General features: G+C 39.9%; 3 protein-coding genes across 3 annotated transcripts in view; all 3 read right to left on the bottom strand.

Annotated features, from left to right (window-relative positions):
- LOC104724290 lies at window positions 1,004-2,831 on the bottom strand. The gene is made up of 2 exons (XM_010442749.2): window positions 1,358-2,831; window positions 1,004-1,121 (listed from the first exon to the last, which is right to left on the bottom strand). Exons 1-2 carry the CDS (start codon window positions 2,523-2,525, stop codon window positions 1,087-1,089), a joined length of 1,203 nt encoding a protein of 400 aa, XP_010441051.1. The 5' UTR covers window positions 2,526-2,831; the 3' UTR covers window positions 1,004-1,086.
- On the bottom strand, window positions 8,618-9,085 carry LOC104728362. The gene has a single exon (XM_010447351.1). The coding sequence runs from the start codon at window positions 9,083-9,085 to the stop codon at window positions 8,618-8,620; it is 468 nt and encodes a 155-aa protein (XP_010445653.1).
- Window positions 17,443-19,164, bottom strand: part of LOC104728361 (pentatricopeptide repeat-containing protein At5g39350-like) — a 4,000-nt gene continuing 2,278 nt past the window's right edge. The window contains exon 2 of the mRNA XM_019233152.1: window positions 17,443-19,006. Within this exon, the coding sequence (XP_019088697.1) occupies window positions 17,619-19,006 (1,388 nt within the window). The 3' untranslated portion in view covers window positions 17,443-17,618. The remainder of the gene's footprint in view (window positions 19,007-19,164) is intronic.

Below are 19,164 nucleotides of genomic sequence, written 5' to 3'. Positions count from 1 at the left end.
GGGGGTGGGGGGGGGGGGGGGGGGGAGGAGGAGGTGGAGGAGGAGGTGGAGTTGGAGTAGGTAGAGGTGTCAAAGATGGACGAGGTGGTAAAAGTGACAAGGAAGGAGGAGAAGAACTTACAAACGGAACGGGAAGCATCGACAATGGGAACACTGCTTCAGCAAACGTGACGTGGCCAGAGAGTATGATTTTTCGTGTTGTGATATCAAGGCAACGATATCCACGGTGGTCGGACGGATAGCCAAGAAAAGCACAAGGAGTGGACCGTGGAGACAGCTTATGCGGTATAACCGGAAGAAAATGCGTAGAACATAAGCAGCCGAAGGTTCTAAGGTGAGAATAACACGGCTCCTTGTTGAACAGCTTCGTGTGTGGGACGGTGTTGGCAATGGCCGCAGACTGAAGAACATTGAGAACGTTAACAGCGGTATTAAGAGCTTCGACCTAGTATGTGAGAGGCATTAAGGCTTGAAGAAGTAGCGTGCGAACCAAGTTGTTAATCGTCCTCAACATTCGTTCGGCGGGACCGTTTTGCTGGGACGTATAATGGCAGGAAAACCAAAACGTTGTACCTGTGGATGCCAAATATTCTTTAAAAGCACGATTATCATACTCCCCACCATTGTCACATTGCAAATTTGATTGTGCACTTAAATTGGGTCTGCACATAAGTAGAGAAATGGAGATATTTGCCAAAAGTGTCACTCTTGCGATGAAACGGATAAACCCAAACATAATGAGAAAATTGATCAAGAAATATAAGGTAATATTTGATACCACTAATACTTGAAACAGGAAATGTCCATATATCAGAATGAATGATATCAAAAGGAGAAGAGACATTGTTAACTGAAGATAAAAAAGGTAGCCTAGAGTGTTTACCCATTTGACATGCTAGACACAATGTTGTCAAGTCAGTCTTATTGCAAGAAATAGATAGAGAATAAAGAATGTGGTGAAGAACTTGGTCATTAGGGTGGCCAAGCCTTCGATGCCAAAGAGAAAAACCAGAAGTAGTTGCAGCTAAAGCGAGTGGACTAGAAGGACTTGACGAGGGATGAAATGTGTAGAGAGGTCCTGGACTATTACAGTGGCGAAGGCTGTTCCGGGTTTGCAGATCCTTAACAGTAAAACCAGAAGGGTAAAATTCAAGGGAACAAAAATTATCAGTGACAAATTTGCGAACATATATTAAATTTCTGATGATTGAAGGACAAACGAGAACGTTACGGAGGTGAAAAGGACGAAAGGGAGAGTTGATTATGCCTTGACCGACGGTCGTTACAGGATCAGAAGTGCCATTACCAACAGTAACAGAGGGTAAGATGCTCGAATTAAACAGAGAACGAAGTATACCTGGAGTGGATGCAATGTGGTTGGTTGCTCCAGTGTCCATTAGCCAAGGGGAAGTGCTCGGGTCCTGCAGTGTCATTGTATTGAACGCATGAGTGATTTGTTCCGGAAAATATGTGTTCGGTTGTGGCTTATGCTGAGTGTAAGCGAGGTGAGCAGTAGTGTTGGGCCGAGCAGATGATGAGCAAAGGAGGCCTGGTTGAAAGTTGTTATTGTGGGTCGAAAAATGTGGATTTGAGCCCATTGGAGAATTAGGGTAAAGGAACATCGGTGGAACAGACTGGAAGTACGGCGGAGGCCACAGTTGTGCTCCAAATTGCCATGGTTGCATCGGATATCCAGACCAGTGGAAATTGTGTCTACCATGGCCGCGAGAGTTGCGTCCGCCGCGACCACGACCGCGGTTGGTGCCGCGAGGGGAACCTCCATGGAAGTTGTTAGTGTAACCACCATTGTTAGGAGAGGAGTCGTGGTTCTGTTGTTGCGGAGTGGAGGTGGTGTAGAGAAGCGCCGGTGCGGAAGCGGTGTTGGTGTTGATCGGTGTGGCAGAGAGAGTTTTGGCAAGGCATTTTTCTTCCATAGAGAGCATCGAGCGAGCCTCAGTGAAAGCTGGGAAAGGCGATTTGTGTTTGATAACATTTATGATGTTATCAAACTTGGCAGACAGACCATTAAGGAGATGCATGACAAGAGCACGATCGGAAACAGGGGAACCGAGATTCTCAAGAAGGTCGGCCATGGACTTGAGCTTTTGGCAATATTCATGAACAGAGAGATCGCCAATGACGGTGGTGCGAAGCTCACTCTCAATCTCCAAGGACCGGGCTTCCTTGTTGTCGCGAAACAACACCTCAATGGTCACCCATAGATCACGAGCAGAGCATTTAGTCTTCAGGACAGTGTCAAGGATCGATTCAGAGATGGTGCCATAGATCCACATGTTAACCAATCCATAATGCTCTTTCCACTCTTTTTTAGTGTCGGCGGTAGGAGTGGTGGTTCCATCGAGGTTTCCAAAAACCCCAAAGCAGATGCAGTGGGTTTCAAAGAGCTCTCGCCAAACATGGTAATTGAGCTTTTTGATGTCGAGCATGATGGGGATGTAGGCCTTGATTTGAGAGATGCTATATGGTTTTTCATTAGAAGAGGAGGCAACAGTGGTAGTAGCCATAAGGAAGAAGGGAAGAAAGAGGAGATCTCCAAGTAGAGAGGGAAAGAAAAAGAAAAGAAAAAGAGAGCGGAGTAAGGATCGAGCAATCGCTACGTATGAAGGCTAGAAAGCGTCTGATACCATGTAAGATTATGAAAACTCCGTAGAGTGCTCTGTGTTATTATGTATCGTATATACAGGAAATACACAAGTCTATCAACATATAAAAAGATATACACAATATAGATTTGTATCTATCGTATCTAGATTGAGCTTATCTAACATTTAATTGATGGCAATCATATTGCGGAAACCATGTATAGTTGGGCAAACGATGATAGGACACCTAGGAATTTGATTTCATGATCGAAGACCATTATTTCGCACAAACTATGAAGGAAAATGAGTGTTATGTTTGGCAAAAAATAATATTTTGTTCAGTCTACGGTAAAAGGATATTTTTCAACCCCAACAATTTGCAAAGTGTGTTTTTCAACTTGTAAAAATATGTAGTGCTAATTTCAACCTAAACCTTCAAAAAAAATTCAAATTACATACTTTAACTTTTCATTTCGTACATAATTTAGAGTCGGATGCAGTGTCTACTTCCACGTATACAACGATACAAAAAACAAACCCCTGAACCCATACACGGTTAGCAATGTCGAACACAAATAGAGCTATTGTCAACTTTAGAAATGATATAACATTTATATATATACATACTAACATTAATATTTATATAGATAGATATACTTCTATTTCTAATTATATTTATAACTACATTTACATATTATAAATATATATTTGTGTAGTTATATATATATATATAAATATAAATATAAATCGAAGATACATATATATTTAATATTTATATACATATTAACGTTAGTGTATATAAAAATATAAATGAATATATCATTCTCGAAGTTGACAATAGTTTTATTGGTGCTCGGCATTGATAAATTGTTGGTTTTAGGTTTTTGTATTATATATAAAGTATTATAACATACATACTGAATTAATCGGTAATCTATGGTGAAGAACGAGAAAAATAATGAATCCAAATTATCTTCTGAATAAATTGCATTAAGAGATTAAAATAAAAAGTAAAGGAGTTCTGAATCTCTCTGAAAGAATTTTGATTCTTCTCTCTAAAAAATGTTCAGGAAAAATAAAACATATGTCTAAACAATGATCTAAAAATCATATTTATAGTGTCAAAACATGATCTGAAGCTTAACTGCAAATAGCTGAAACTTTTGGGCAAAGATGTTATTCTTGAAAACTTGTGTAGAAATCGGCTGGGTGTTGGTGACAGGAATATCAGTCATGTTTTACTCCAAATAGCTCCAAAACGCTCCAATTGATCCCACATCCCACTTGAACCTGTAATGACTCTAAAAAATTCTAAAAGTACCAAAAGAACTCTTTAAATAAAACCTATACAATGACCAAAAATCTTAAAAATCATGATATATCAATCATTACATATAATTGTTCACGGAGCTCAATATAATATCGAAGTTAACATGGTTTTCTCATTACTAATGTATATTTTCTTGTCATTTTTTCTTTATAATCAAATTTATGCACTACATATATGTTTATTGTCACATTAGCAAGTTAAGACCGATTAAACAACTAATGGCTAACTGTCAAATTTTAGTTTCCCACAAAACTCATTACAATACTCATCAAACTCATAGGTTTTTTTCTTCGTATTAGAACTATCAAATCAACAACACACACTTTTTAGTCTCAATAACTAACCATTGATTCTCAACCGTGGACACAAACACGTGTATGATATTCACTCGGGCTTAATTTAGTTACGAAACTAACTTGTTATATTGTCACCTTGGGTATATATTTTCATAATTTCTCTGCTTTATATTATAGTCAACATTTTTTTAAAACATTTCATGGAAAAGTCAGTTAAAGTTAATTAACTTTCCACTAATTAATTTAAAACACGCAATATTATAATACGTGTTGTTCTGTATTGCTTCTCTTGCCAATGGGAATAATTGATAGGTCCCAATCAGAGAGTAAACACAAGACACAAGGTTTTTTAAACGGCTAGTTTGAACTACCTTTTTTATTACTTTTCTGGATTTTATAGAGAATAGAATTATTGAGTTCTAGAGGTTGAAGAAGAGATAACACCAAATCCTATAAAACCAAATCGTTATAAGACAAATCTTTATCACATGAAAATAATAAAACCAAAAACCAAAACCGATAATTTCTCTCCTCGCCCGACTCCATCTGCATAGCGTGGGTTTGGTCGCTGTATTCGCATAGGTCTGATCTGAGGCCCATCAATACCCTCCCCTCGAACAGTAGCCTTGTCCGAAAGGTGCACCACAAAATCCGGAAAACTCGTGACCAATTGCCAGTCGTTCTCCCAGGTAGCATCCTCTATAGACAAACCCTTCCACTTGACCAACAGCTCCGAAACCACCTTCTTGCCGGACTGAACCTCTCGTTGTAGCAACACCGACTCAGGCTGAAGATGGAGATACCCATTTTCTCGTAACGGGGTAGGTGCCCCGTTTCAAGTGTGTCGGACCCAACGTACGGCTTAAGGAGTGACACGTGAAACATTAGATGAATCCGAGAGCCTTGGGGTAACGCAAGCCGATACGCGACCTCACCAATCCTTTCCTCAACATGAAAGGGTCCATAAAATTTGTGAGCCAACTTCTGCGACGTCCGTCGAAGAACGGAGCGTTGACGGTAAGGTTGCAAGCGCAAATAAACCCATGACCCACACTCATAGGCAATGTCCCTGCGCTTCGAATCCGCAAGTTGTATGGTGCGATTGTTCGAGGCCAGAAGATATCGCCGGAGCTCCGCTAGCAGTTCATCACGAGAAGAAAATTGATCATCTACCTCTGCTAGCGTGGACAAACCCGCATCGTAACACGGCACTGCAGGTGGCTCTCGTTCGTACAAAGCCTGAAACGGCGTTGAGCCAGTCGAAGAATAATAAGAGGTGTTATACCAAAACTCTGCCCAAGGCAAGAGAGAACTCCACTGAGTTGGGCGGCTCTGAACAAAACACCTCAAATATTGCTCAATACAGCGATTGACGACCTCGGTTTTCCCATTAGATTGAGGGTGATAGGCGGTGGACATGCGCAATTGAGTGCCGGTGAACTTCCACAACTCCTGCCAGAAGAGACTAACAAATATTGGGTCACGATCGCTAACAATCGACCGAGGAATACCATGCACCTTTACAACGGCTTCCACGAACTTAAGAGCCACTGACCTGGCAGTGTAAGGGTAAGACAATGGTACCAGATGTGTGGACTTGGACAGGCGGTCCACCACCACCATAATCTATGTATGACCCTCAGAACGCGGCAACCCATTAACGAAGTCCATGGAGATGTCTTCCCAGATGTTATCTGGGACTGGCAACGGCTGTAAAAGCCCAGCTGGTGCCATGGTTGTAGCCTTGGCTCGTTGGCACACGTCGCACGCTGCCACATATTCCTTTACAATTCTGTGCATGGCAGGCCAATAGAACTGCCTTGCTAGACGGCGGTTTGTCCGCAGAACCCCGGAATAGCCCCCCATTGGCGTATCATGGTGCTCCTTCAAGAGTTGTGAAACCAGCGGTGAACTAGGCAGAACCACCACACGGTTACGGTAGCAGATGAGATCATTCCTCCAAGAGTAAGGGCTCCCTGGTTGGTCGCGGGCGAGTTGACCAATCTGATCCATATATGGATCCCCCTTAGCCGCTTCCCTGATATCTTCCCAAAGCGAGGTGTGCTGAACGTACACGGCATTAAGAACTGGGCTGCCCGTCACCCGTGAAAGTTCATCCGCCGCTGAGTTGGTCTTACCGGGCTTGTAAGTGATTTCATAGTCATAACCTACCAGCTTACTCATCCACTTCTGCTGCTACGGTGTCAGTATTTGCTGCTCTAGAAGGTAACGCAGGCTTCTCTGATCAGTTTGAATGACAAACCGTTGCCCCATTAGGTACGGTCACAACGTTCTTATAACAATAACGATCGCCAAAATTTCACGTGCATACATCGACCATGACCTCTTCGCCACGCCCAAGGATCTGCTCATGAATGCTATCAGACGGTCCCGTTGAGATAGGACAGCCCCAATTCCATCCCCCAACGCATACGTCTGGACAACAAACGGTGTGGTGAAGTCTGGTAATGCCAATGTTGGTGTGGTTGTTAACGCTTCCTTCAGTGCCACAAAGGCAGTCTCATCATCATTTCCCCAAACAAAACACCCCTTACGAAGCAGATTGGTCAGTGGCTTTGCGATCACCCCATAATTCCTAACAAATTTGTGGTAGTAACCAGTAAGCCCAAGAAATCCTCGAAGTTCTGTGATGGTGGTAGGCACCGGCCAGTTCAACCTTGGCCCTATCAACCTTAACCCCTTCACCGGAAATGATATGACCCAAGTATTCTAACTCCTGCTGGCCAAAGTCACATTTCTTGAACTTCACTGCAAGTTTGTGTTGCCGCAGAATCGTGAAGAATTGTCGAACGTGCTCCACATGCTCCTCCTACGTCCGACTGTAGACGAGTATATCGTCAAAGAAAACCAACACAAATTGTCGCAGCAGTGGTCGAAAAATGTCGTTCATGAGTGCTTGAAAAGTGGAAGGGGCATTACACAGTCCAAAAGGCATCACCAAGTATTCGAAACGTCCTCCGCAAACATCCTCACTTGATGGTATCCTACAGTAAGATCACGCTTGGTGAAAAACACAGCTCCATGGAGCTCATCTAACATGTCATCTACCGTAGCAATTGCAAAACTGTCCTTAATAGTTGCAGAGTTAAGTGCACGATAGTCAGTACAGAACCTCCAAGTACCGTCTTTCTTTTTCACCAACAACACTGGTGACGAGAAAGGACTTGAACTAGCCTGGATAATCCCGGATTGCAACATCTCCCCTACTTGCCGCTCTATCTCATCCTTCTGGTAGTGAGCGTAGCGATACGATCGCACATTTATTGGGTCAACCCCCTCCTTGACCACAATCTTATGTTCGATGGAGCGTTGAGGCGGCAGAGTCGTCAGAGTGCGGAATAAGTTATCATACTCGGTCAAAAGCGCCCTCATACCCTCGGGAACTATCCGCTCACTTCCCTCTAATGATGCCACTTGAATCGCAAACAAGTCCTGACCCCGTCGTACATCTTTCTCAATCTCATCGAGCTCTGCTTTCTGCAATTCTGTATGTACTCCTTGTAACTTGCGAGTTTGCCCTTCCCATTGAAACTCCATGGTCCGTGTAGACCAATCACAAAGGATAGGATAAGATGGCTCAGCCACTGCACTCCGAGAACGGTGTCTAGACCCGCTAATGGTAGTGCGTACAACGTCATAGCGAACTGCAACTCCCCTAGTCCTACTGCAACTGACTCTATCATTCCTTGACATTGCAACGATCTTTCATCAGCCACACGAACAGTGAACGGTTTCACAACTTGGAGGGGCAACTTTAGCTCTCTGGTCATCCTATCACATATGAAGTTGTGAGTTGAGCCGCTGTCAATTAAAGCCACGAGTGAATGCTTGCCAATTCGAGCATGTAGGCGAATAGTCTGGGGCGTGCTCCAGCCTATTAATGCATAGACGGTGATCTCTGGTTTTTCATTGTCGTCGTCTCCCTCTATTTCTACGACCTCGTCATCGTCTTCGCCTTCCATGACGAATAATTGCGGCTGCTTACATTTGTGACTAGGTATATACTTCTCATCGCAGCTAAAACATAACCCTAAGGTGCGTTTTCTTTTAAGTTCGTCCCAGCTCAACTTTCGTGGATGCGAAACGTTCGTCTCCTTTGGTGGAGGATCAGACTCCTTGAACTGACTCGAATGGCTCGGTGTGGTAGGGTTAGACGATCTCATTGTTGATGCTCGGTAGGACCCCTTATGTTGTTGTCGTTGGATTTGTTCATCTTTCATCCGAGCTAAATTCATCACCTCACGCAGTGTCTTAGGTCGAAACATTCGTACACTGTCTGCGATAACCGGATGAAGTCCTCCCACAAACATTCCCATGAGCGCATTTGGTGTCCAGCCCTCAACTTTGTTCTGCAACCTTTCAAATTCTCATTGGTACTCCTGCAACGTTCCCGTCTGTTGGATTTTTGACAAGGCTTCATCGAAGTCTTCACCGTAAACAGGGCCGAAACGTACCCACAGTTCCTCCTCGAAGATCGGCCAAGCGATGTTGATCCCATCCTCTCGTAACGCCTTTGATGTTGCCTGCCACCACTCATTAGCCTCATCCTCCAGGTGATAGGAAGCGAAGCCTACCTTCTGGTCCTCGAGTGTGTGGTTATAATCAAAGTATTGTTTGACTTTGCTTATCCACGCCGTAGGATCCCCTCCCTTGAATCGAGGAAACTCCAGCTTTACTGTCCTCCCTTGCGAAAAAGGATTCAAGTTTTCCCCTCGGTTCACCGGTTGTAACTGCTGTTCTTGCCCCACGTGGCGATGGTTACCACGTACGGCCGCACCTCCTCCCTCTCGACCAGCGGTTACCGCTTCTGTCAGCCTATTGATCGCCTCTTCCATGGTCTGAAATTCGTCGGCAAAACCCTAACTCAGCTGATGCACGTCTTCCTTCAACTCAACAAGGTTGGATTCCAAATCCTCTATCCTCTCCTTGTTTGTTCTTGCCATCCTCGATGATAGCTGTTACGTGATAGTTTTGACACCACTGAATGCGGTCCGAATCAAAACCAAGATAGGACTGCTCTGATACCAAGTTGATAGGTCCCAATCAAAGAGTAAACACAAGACACAAGGTTTTTTAAACAGGTAGTTTGAACTACCTCTTTTTTATTACTTTTCTGGGTTTTATAGAGAATAGAACTATTGAGTTCTAGAGGTTGAAGAAGAGATAACACCAAATCCTAGAAAGCCAAATCGTGATAAGACAAATCCTTATCACATGAAAATAATAAAACGCAAAAACCAAAACTGATAATTCCTCTCCTCGTCCGACTCCATCCGCATAGCGTGGGTTTGGTCGCCGTATTTGCACAGGCCTGATATGAGGCCCATCAATAATCCTATCGCTGTGTCCCTTCTCAATGAAAAGAAGTTAGAGCTTCTCCCCATCCTTGCTGAGGAGAATAAGAAAGCCAAGATTACAAGTAAGTCCCTAGGAGATTAAATACCGAATATACCTATATGATGGATGCTTACATGGGAGCGCAGTTCCCAACCTTGGACATCATGCAAGTGCGAGACCTGAGACCACATTTAAAACCTGGCTAAAAAGGAGAAGAGAAAGCAGCTTCAGCTTCCGGTTTGAAAGTTTTCAGTTTTTCGTTGTCAAAGAGACTTATGTAAGTAGGGTTATTGGTTTGAGAGTTACATAAACTCTTAATGAATTTAAAAGTTATGTAAAATATGTTGTTATTTAATCGAGACTTTTTAAAACTCTCTTAAAATTTGGTGTTAGTAGTTGTGGATTTGTAAAAAATTATCTAAAATCTTCATAAATTTAGTGTTATTGGATTAAGAGTGTTATCAAGTCATTAAAGTTTTATGTTATTCAAATAAAACAAAAGAACCATGGATTGTTAATGAATTCAATTATTATGTTATTAGTTTAGGATTCTATATTATTTTCTTTATAAGAAAAGTCATGTACATACTCTCATCAAATAGAGATTGTGAATCATAGAGTTCATGACTTTTTGTTGTTCTTTTGTAAAAAATGAAATAAGGAATGTGGGTCTTCTAGGGCAGCAGAGACGAGTTTGGGAGGCGGAGAAGAAGAACCATCGTGGTGAGGACATGCCGACGTCGCAAATTCTCAATCATCTTCCATTATATCTCCCCCATCTCAACCAAACTCATATACCTAGCAAAAAAAATAGACGAGTTAAAATACCAACGAGAGCAAAACAGAACCAGAACCAGAGCCAGAACCAGAACCAGTTAAAATACCAAAACAGAGCAAAACAGAACCAGAAAAATCAAAGCCAAACCACATAATCAACAGATCAAGAGTGGACAAATCGAGTTTAGAAAGATAAAGAAGAAAGAAGATTACTTGCTTAGATAAACAAAGTTCTTTGCAAAATAAAATATGCTTATACAAGAAATCAAAGTCTGTATATATGCTTATGCCGAAATTTTCTTACGATCTGTAACTGGAAACTCAAACATCTCTAATCTTCTTTGTGCTCTCTTTCTCAACATTAGAGAATAATGACTAACAATAAACCTCGTTGCATTCCCCTCGAAGAGCCGCCCACATGGGTGGTGGTCTTCGGTATTTTATTATTCATCGTCTTGGTTTTTTAGGGTGCTTATGTCTCAGATCTGCAACTCAGCCAAAAAATTACAATAGCTTCTACGAATTTTACTATAACACAAAATCCTACTAATGCAAAGTGGGATTTACTTATAAGAACTCTCCCAACTCCCAAGTCTTCCTGGTTACTACATGTGTCTCGAAGGAGACTTTCAAGCTTTTTTAATTTACAAACATGTCATCGTTGCTAACAATAATCGGTTTAACAAAAAAAAACTACTATAATCATTTGCTAAACCGATTATTGTTTTTTTAGAAAAGCGTTGAATAAACAAGAGAATATTGTGTAATATTTTTCGAGAAAATTTAAAAGATTTAACGAGAGATTTTACAAGATTAGGAAAAACAAATCAGCAAGATTTTAGAAAACTTTTTAAACAATTTCTTAAAATCCTTCATTTTATGATTTTATAAAGTAATTAAAATTCTCTTTAAATCCCAAACCAATATCCCTTCCTAAGGCTACCATTGGTTTAAACTTTTTTTTCTTTGTCAACATTGGTTTAAATTTATTGTAATGGTTGAATTTATTTAAAATTAAAAAAAAATTAGAAAAAATCAGAAAAAAATAATAACAAAAATTAGGAAACAAAGCAGATTTGCTTCTCTCTCGATTCCGTTTACAATTTGCATGCATTTGCTCATATTAAAAAAAAAAAATCATTTCTGGGTATTGCTGGAAATAGCTGTATTACTTGAAATGTTGAACCTTTAACCTTTTTTTTCTGGTCAGATTTTGTGTTCTCCTTAGAGCTAAAAACCCTAATCTCGATTCTTCTACTCAAAAGTTTCGCATTTTATAAGATACTAGATAAGGACCCGTCCGATGTGCGGGTTTAAAGTTTTGTAAATAAAATAAAACTTAATAAAAAAATATTAAAAGTTATTGTATATTATTTATAAATAAGTTTTTTACTATAATACACTGATTTATATCCATATACAAATCTTTTATGTATGTTACCATTAAAAGTATATTTTTTAACCTAGGTATATTGTATGTTACAAATATATTATTTAGCACCACCTAGAAAATGTCTATATAAACAAATTAAGCCAATTATTATATATCTCTTTACTTTCACTTTTGCATTGTTTATTAATAATTTTTTGTATATTTTTCTTAATCATTTTTCTATTTTATGAGAAAATTTATTTCAGTGAGCTCATTGTTTTTTAAATAATTTATTGCTTCCCACTTTCTTGTAAGACGTACTATCTTTCGAAGATAAGAACGCTTTCTATTTAAATGATATAGTGTTATATAATCTCTGTTGTTATCTTGCATTTGTGTATTTATCTTTTTTATGCTACTTTTCCTCCAAATTAATAGAAATAATAACACTGTGGAAATTTTGTTTATCCCAAAAAAATTAGTTATTGTGTCTAAGAAACTTTGTTAACACTTCAAAGTCAAAGATTGCGTAATATGCATTATGAAATTGAGAAACGAAATAAAATTCAAAGAAACGACGACGAAAACACGTTGTAATATCTAGGAATCTTTTTATATAGTTGATTCGATTAGAAAACAAACAAATTGCCTTCGAGACTTATTCAAGAACAATGATGTGTCAAACAAAAGGTTAATAAAAAACAAAAAAAAACAAAATTACCAAGAAAAACAAAACTAGTTGAAATTATTTTGTTTGGTGAAAAATATGTCATCATCGCTCTGCTTATATAGAGGGGTGTATTTACAATCCTTTTACTTTTAGGATTAACAAAGTTTTTTTTAATATAATAAGATTGCAATTGTTGTCAAAAAAAAAAAATACAATTATCTTATGCATCGTTTTATCAAGATTGAAAACTGTGATTTCTGATTGTTAAAATCGACACATATCACGATCTGGTGAGTTTTTAATTTTGATCTCTGATCGTGAAAGCAAACATGTATCATGATCCGGTGAGTTATTAAGTTTGAGAACCAAACTTTATATAATAAGATTGGTTGTTTCGGAGGAAGATAAAAGATTGAGTGGAAACTAAGGTGAGCGATTCTGTTCCCATGAAGATATTTTCACATTGTAAGAATCTCATGGTTCTTTAGTCATCTTGGGGTTAGGGTCTTCATTGGTTTTATCGAACTTTATGTAAATTTGTATTTGATTGATTATAGTATTTTTGATTTTGGTCTTGTGTGCATCTTAAAAGTTCGTATTTTTACTTAATTTAGGTTGACCTAAAGGAAATCTTATGGATCTTCGAGAGAATCTTTGGCTTTTTAGCTCTTTCTATCTTATTTTTTCTTTTATAATTTTTGAGTCTTATCTCTCTAGAGAGTCTCGAACAAAAGACCTATAAAGAAAAGAGATTCGATACTCTGCAAAAAAAACCAAACCATTTCTCTATAAAAAGAAGTACACATTCTAGGGCAACCTATAGAGACGAGTAACTAATAACACCTGGGGAGAAAAAGCTCTCAGGCGCCTCCCGAGGCTTCGCCTAGCTCAACTTTTTGAATCTGGATCTCAGATCTGAGTGTTTTTTCCTCCCTTTTCCGATGAATATTCATCTTCTCCAACCACCTTTCCTTATTTCATTCCCTCTCTGCCAAGCTTCACTCCACCTGGAATTGGTTCCTGCGAATTGCAGAGGTTCCCTTATAATTTCTAGCTTCATGCTAAGCTCAATGGAAGCTTTGTTTAAGTCTTTTCAAGTGTTACTCCCAGCTCATCCTCCTTCAGCGATCACTAAAACTCTCCAATCAAGGCAGCAGCCTCAGCCTCTTCTTCCCCTCTATCTGCTTAGATTTATCCAACGTAACTTTTACATAACCATTATCACAGCTGGGAAGAGAGTTCGACGATCAAAGTCTCCATGAAAATCTCTTTGGGTGTGGCTTTTCGTGGTTCGCTCTCAAGATCCGGTGGTAAGCTTTCAAAACCCGCTGGTCGGACTACCTTCACAGGCTGACTATGGCGAGTACCCATTGGAGTCCTCCCGTCCTGGAAGTGGCTCCGGCAAGGCTCATGTCTTCCATTCGCCCTCATCAATGGCAGATCTTGTCTCAGTTGTTAACCCAAGATCTCTTTTTCCCTTAAGCGGTTGCCTCGTTTCGGCCGGAGCTTATGGTGACCTTCTTGATATCATGGTTTTCCCCAAGAGAGGAGTCCACCCTTCTCCCTTAATCGTTTGTCTCGTCTCCGCACTAGTGGTCGGTGACCCAACAACGGCGAGGATTCACCAATCCTTTAGATCTGAAGAACATAGGCTATCTATGCTATATGTCCGTCCAATCTCTTCCGACCACCACCGCGCTATCATCTCTGGAGATAATGATGTCCCGAGACGCATATCTCTCGTCGTGGATGACTCGTTTACACTCCGCCAGTTCTTCTTCTTGACGAGAACCTCACCCCCTACTACCGATTGACTGTTACACCGGAAATTTCATCAAACAACGCTAAGCCATTGGGCTCCGCCGCCGGCCTGGAAGCTAGTAGCCTTCATCGCTGTGCTCCGATTATGACGAATCTAGGTCGACACGAGACTCCTTGGTGGGTCTTTGATGCAAAGGCTGTTTCGTAGAATTTTGATAGCCCAACAGAGAGCATATCCCCAAGGCCCAATGCTATGCATCTAATTGTTCTAATTTCCTCTTTTAAAGAGAGTTCATGTAAACGATCTTCCTACACGGAATGTTTACTCATGCCATCATACGTATCACACTTATTTTTGATGGTGTTATGCGAGTTACCAATGTCCTCATATCATGAGAAAAAACTTTTTTCACTGAATTGTGAAGACAATAATTTTGATGTGCTAAAATTGAGAAATCATAGAATATCAGCTTCCATCCCTCGTTCCGAGGAGAATATTTTCTCAGAATCAAAAATCACTCAACACAACATTAGTACGGTGGGGGTATCAATCTCCCTCCAAAACTAATTGATGAGAACATTAGCATGTAATTGTCAAGGAGCGAAAGCTAAGGAGACTTCTCGTCGACTGCGAGAGATGTGCCACATGTACTCTCCAGGGTTTATGTTTTAATTTGAGACCAAGAATGAAAAGACATTTCTGCAAACCTTGCAAGTTGATTTAGGATTTGACAATCTCCAAACTATTGAGCCTGATGACACTAGTGGAGGTTTAGCTATTTTCTATTCAAAAGACTATCCGGTTAAGTTTTTGTTGTTAGATGATCATTTAATCGACATCGAAACTATCATTAATGGAAACCGAGTTTTTATGAATTTTATCTACGGTGATCCTATCTCCACAAATCGTAAATATGTATGGGAAAGATTAATGCGTATTGGAGTCACTCGATCTGAAGCATGGTTTATAATTGGAGATTTCAATGAAATAATAGGGAATCATGAGAAAAGAGGAGGGAAAAAATATCAGAAGCCTCATTTCTACCTTTTCGTGCTATGATTGATTCATGTGGATTAATCGATTTTTCTTTCCAAGGAAATCAATTTTCATGGATTGGTCAACGGTCAAATGGTAAGATTCGGTGTCGTTTGGATAGAGCCATGGGAAACGAAGAGTGGCACAATATTTTTTCCCACAAATGTGGAGTACTTGAAGATGTGGGGTTTAGACCATCGTCCTCTACTCACATCAATATTAACACGTCCAAATTTTTTTTTGAAAAGGTTTATGTATGATAAGAGGTGGATTGATAAGCCAGGCCTCAAAGAGGCGGTGTTAGACGGATGGGGAGGTGGTGATGATATTTTCGTCGAACGATCCATCATGAAAAAAATCCAGAATTGCAAACGAGTTATCTCCATTTGGAAGGAAAATAATCAAAAAAATTCAGAAAAAATGATTAAGGAGCTCCAAGAAAAGATTGATGAGACCTATGAAGATAAACAAGCATCGACGGAAACTCTCCTCAACCTAAAATGGTAACTCTGTGAGGCCTATAGGGAAAAGGAAGCATAGTGGCACCAAAAAGGTAGAGAACTTTGGCTTGTAGAAGGAGATAAAAATATAAATTCTTTCACGCTTCTACAAAACAAAGGAGGGCAAGGAACAAGATCACTGGCATCCTCAATCAGCTTGGAGTATGGGTTGATACAGAAGAAGGAATTGAAAAAGTAGCGGTGGAGTACTTCAGCAACCTCTTTTCATCCTCGAATGCGAGCGATCCTACAGTGGCCATTATGGATGTTCCTACTTTGGCCACAGCTGATATGAACGAGCATCTCACGAAAAAAATCTCAGAAGAGGAAGTCAAACGAGCATTGTTCTCCCTGAATCCGGGAAAGGCTCCAGGTCCAGATGGGATGACTGCATTGTTCTTCCAAAAATTTTGGGAAACAATAAAAGGCGATCTCACTATGATGGTGAAGAATTTTTTTAGCTCTGGAATATTTGAAGGTAAGCTAAATGAAACAAATATATGTTTAATCCCGAAAGGAGAACGAACTTGTGAAATGTCAAAATTCCGCCCTATTAGCCTGTGTAATGTGAGCTATAAGGTTATCTCAAAAATTTTGAGATTACGTCTCAAGAGGCTTTTACCGGAACTTATATCTGAGACCCAATCTGCTTTTGTAGCAGGAAGATTAATCACAGATAATATACTCATCGCTTAAGAAAACTTCCACGCTGTCCGCTCTAACCAGGCCAACCATAAAAAATTCATGGCAATTAAGACGGACATGAATAAAGCTTATGATATAGTAGAATGGAATTTCCTAAGAGTTTTGATGGAAAAAATGGGATTTGATAAAAAGTGGATAGATTGGATAATGCAATGCATTACTCTTAATAAATGACTCAAACTTTGACAAAAGAAATGATTCTTATTACTTTAAATATGAGCAAGAGTGTGTTTACAAAGAGGAACGAACTGAGCTTATATAGACTCGAAAATAAGACTACGTAGTCAACGTTCTAGAATTTTGAAGAACGAAACAAACTTAATGCATATGGCTTTTGGACGAGACTGTGGTGTATCCACCAAATAAGGAATGTCTTGTATAGATAAATTATGGTTTCTAAGTTGTGTATGGTTTTATACTCCTGTTGTGTAGTATGCAATCAAACAAAATTAAAAATATTAATAGCTGAAAAATACATATATATATTAATATCAGACAAAACACAACTGCATTCGTAAATTCCTTTTCTCCATATTAGATTTTTTTGTTTTGGCAACAAAGGATTAGTTTATATGAGCCAATTGCGTTTGACCTTTTTTTATATGTATTTGGCATGCCAAAGAATCCGTAAGTACATTTGCATATCTTTTTCTTTTTTTATCGTCTGGATTTATTATTGATTACAAATTATGAGAACAATTACATATGATTCTACCATGGGCAATTTCTTCCGACCCTATTAGATTCACTACAAACACTCTTGCTCTCCTACCTCATGCTTTTGATGGTCACCTTCCTTCTCTATGCTCACCTTCATTTGTATGTAGAATCACGGCGAACGATAATAATTGTGCATCACTAGAGATAGTCTGTAAATTTACCTTCATTAATCTGGACAATTAATAAATCGCATTATGCAGGGCTCGAACTCCAGATCTCCTGGTGTAGAAGGATTAATGAACCCTAAGCCAACCATTGGGCTAAGGAGGCTTCCACTTACATTTGCATATACAAAAATAAGAGATAAAGAAAAAGAAGTAAACTTCTCTCTGTCGAGGTATGTTAAGAATGTGGGTCAGTCTAAAGGAGACGACACCATTTACACCAAGTGTGAGTAGTCCGTAATAGACGCATTTATTTCTGTTACATTTATGATCGTTTGACCAAAAAACTGCCAATGATCTCTCTTCTTTGAATCTCTCATAATTTATTAACCTGAGTTACTTCTCATCTCGATTATGCTATGACCCGGTTTCTTTCTCGATCCAACATCCTCCATCATCTTTCTCACCTTCTCCGTATCTTTCCATCGTCCTACAGCTGCATAGATATTTGCCAACAGCACGTAATTCCCTGTGTTCTCTGGTTCAAGCTCAAACAGCTTGTTTGCTGCCATTTCTCCAAGCTGGACATTCTCGTGCATGACACAAGCAGCAAGCAATGCACCCCAAACGGCTGAGGTCGGTTCAAATGGAATTGTTGTAATGACACTGTAAGCTTCTTCTAACCGACCTGCTCGACCAAGGAGATCAACGATGCAAGTGTAATGGTTTGATCGAGCTACCGTTTTATAATTTTCAAGCATAAACCTAAATAATGTCAAGCCTTCTTCAACCAAACCGGAATGACTACAGGCGTTTAAGGCAGAAGTAAACGTGCTTTCCCTTGGAGTCACACCAGACCGAACAATTTCCATGAAAACTAGCAACGCGTTATGACCATCTCCGTGCATCCCATAGCCAGATATTAACGCACCACATAGAACTGCATCTTTGCTCTTGTGTTTCTCCTGGATTCCATTGAATATCTTGTGAGCGGATTCTAAAGTTCCACACTTTGAGTAAACATGAACCAGCCCTGTAGCAGCATCAAGGCTTGACATAAACCCGGTTTTGGTTAGATAGCAATGGATAGTCATAGCTCGGCGCAACTCTGCCAAAGTTGCATATGCTGGAAGGAGACTGTTTAATGTAGCAATGTCGGTTTCAACATCTTTCCGTCGCATCCATTTGAACAGATGCAACGCGTCCCTCACAAGTTCGTTCTGTACACAACCAGCAATAATTGCATTCCAAGGACCAGTATGGTTTTTTGAAGCCCCTGAAAATACTTTAAAGCAGAGGTCTATGCGATTGCATTTAGCATACATGCTGATCAAAGATGTTTCCATGATGATATCAGAGTAAACCTTTTGCCTAATTGCCCAACCATGTAAACATTTACCATCATTCAGCTTCAAAGCATCACCACATGCCGAAACAAGAGAGACAACAGTCACAACATTAGGTCTTACGCCTTCAAACTGCATTAATCTACACAACTCTAAAGCGTTTCCCACATCCCCATCTTCAGTATATCCATTAATCATACAAGTCCAGGTGATCACATCCCTTTGCTCCATCCTGTCAAAGACAAATCTCGCCTCATCCATACGGTTACATTTCAAGTACATGTTCACCAACGCATTCTTCACCTCTATTTTATCCCCTAAACGCTTCTCTTCCACCAATTTATGAACATTTCTACCCATTTCCAAATCCTTCAAGTGACCACAAACAGGCAACATGGAAACAATCGTGACATGGTTAGGATCAACACCTTCATTTACCATCCAATCAAAGATCATCAAAGCATCATTCATATAACCATTCCTATAATACCCACTAATCATAGTGGTCCACGAGATCACATCTCTGTTCTGCATCACATCAAACACCATCCTAGCCATTTCAATCCTCCCAAGGTTCATATACATA

The sequence above is a fragment of the Camelina sativa genome, chromosome 11 (assembly GCF_000633955.1).
Source record: "Camelina sativa cultivar DH55 chromosome 11, Cs, whole genome shotgun sequence".
NCBI classification, from domain to species: Eukaryota; Viridiplantae; Streptophyta; class Magnoliopsida; order Brassicales; family Brassicaceae; genus Camelina; species Camelina sativa.
The sequence above is the reverse complement of the archived record's forward strand: the minus strand, read 5'-3'. Positions and strand labels throughout refer to the sequence as shown.

Bases quoted from the DNA above. Each gene is read 5' to 3' on its own strand.
- LOC104724290 (XM_010442749.2), bottom strand. From the start codon at position 2,525: ATGGCTACTACCACTGTTGCCTCCTCTTCTAATGAAAAACCATATAGC. The intron at 1,122-1,357 runs GTATACTTCGTT...TTTACTGTTAAG, and splicing joins CCACATTGCATCCACTCCAG to GATCTGCAAACCCGGAACAG.
- LOC104728362 (XM_010447351.1), bottom strand. From the start codon at position 9,085: ATGGAAGAGGCGATCAATAGGCTGACAGAAGCGGTAACCGCTGGTCGA.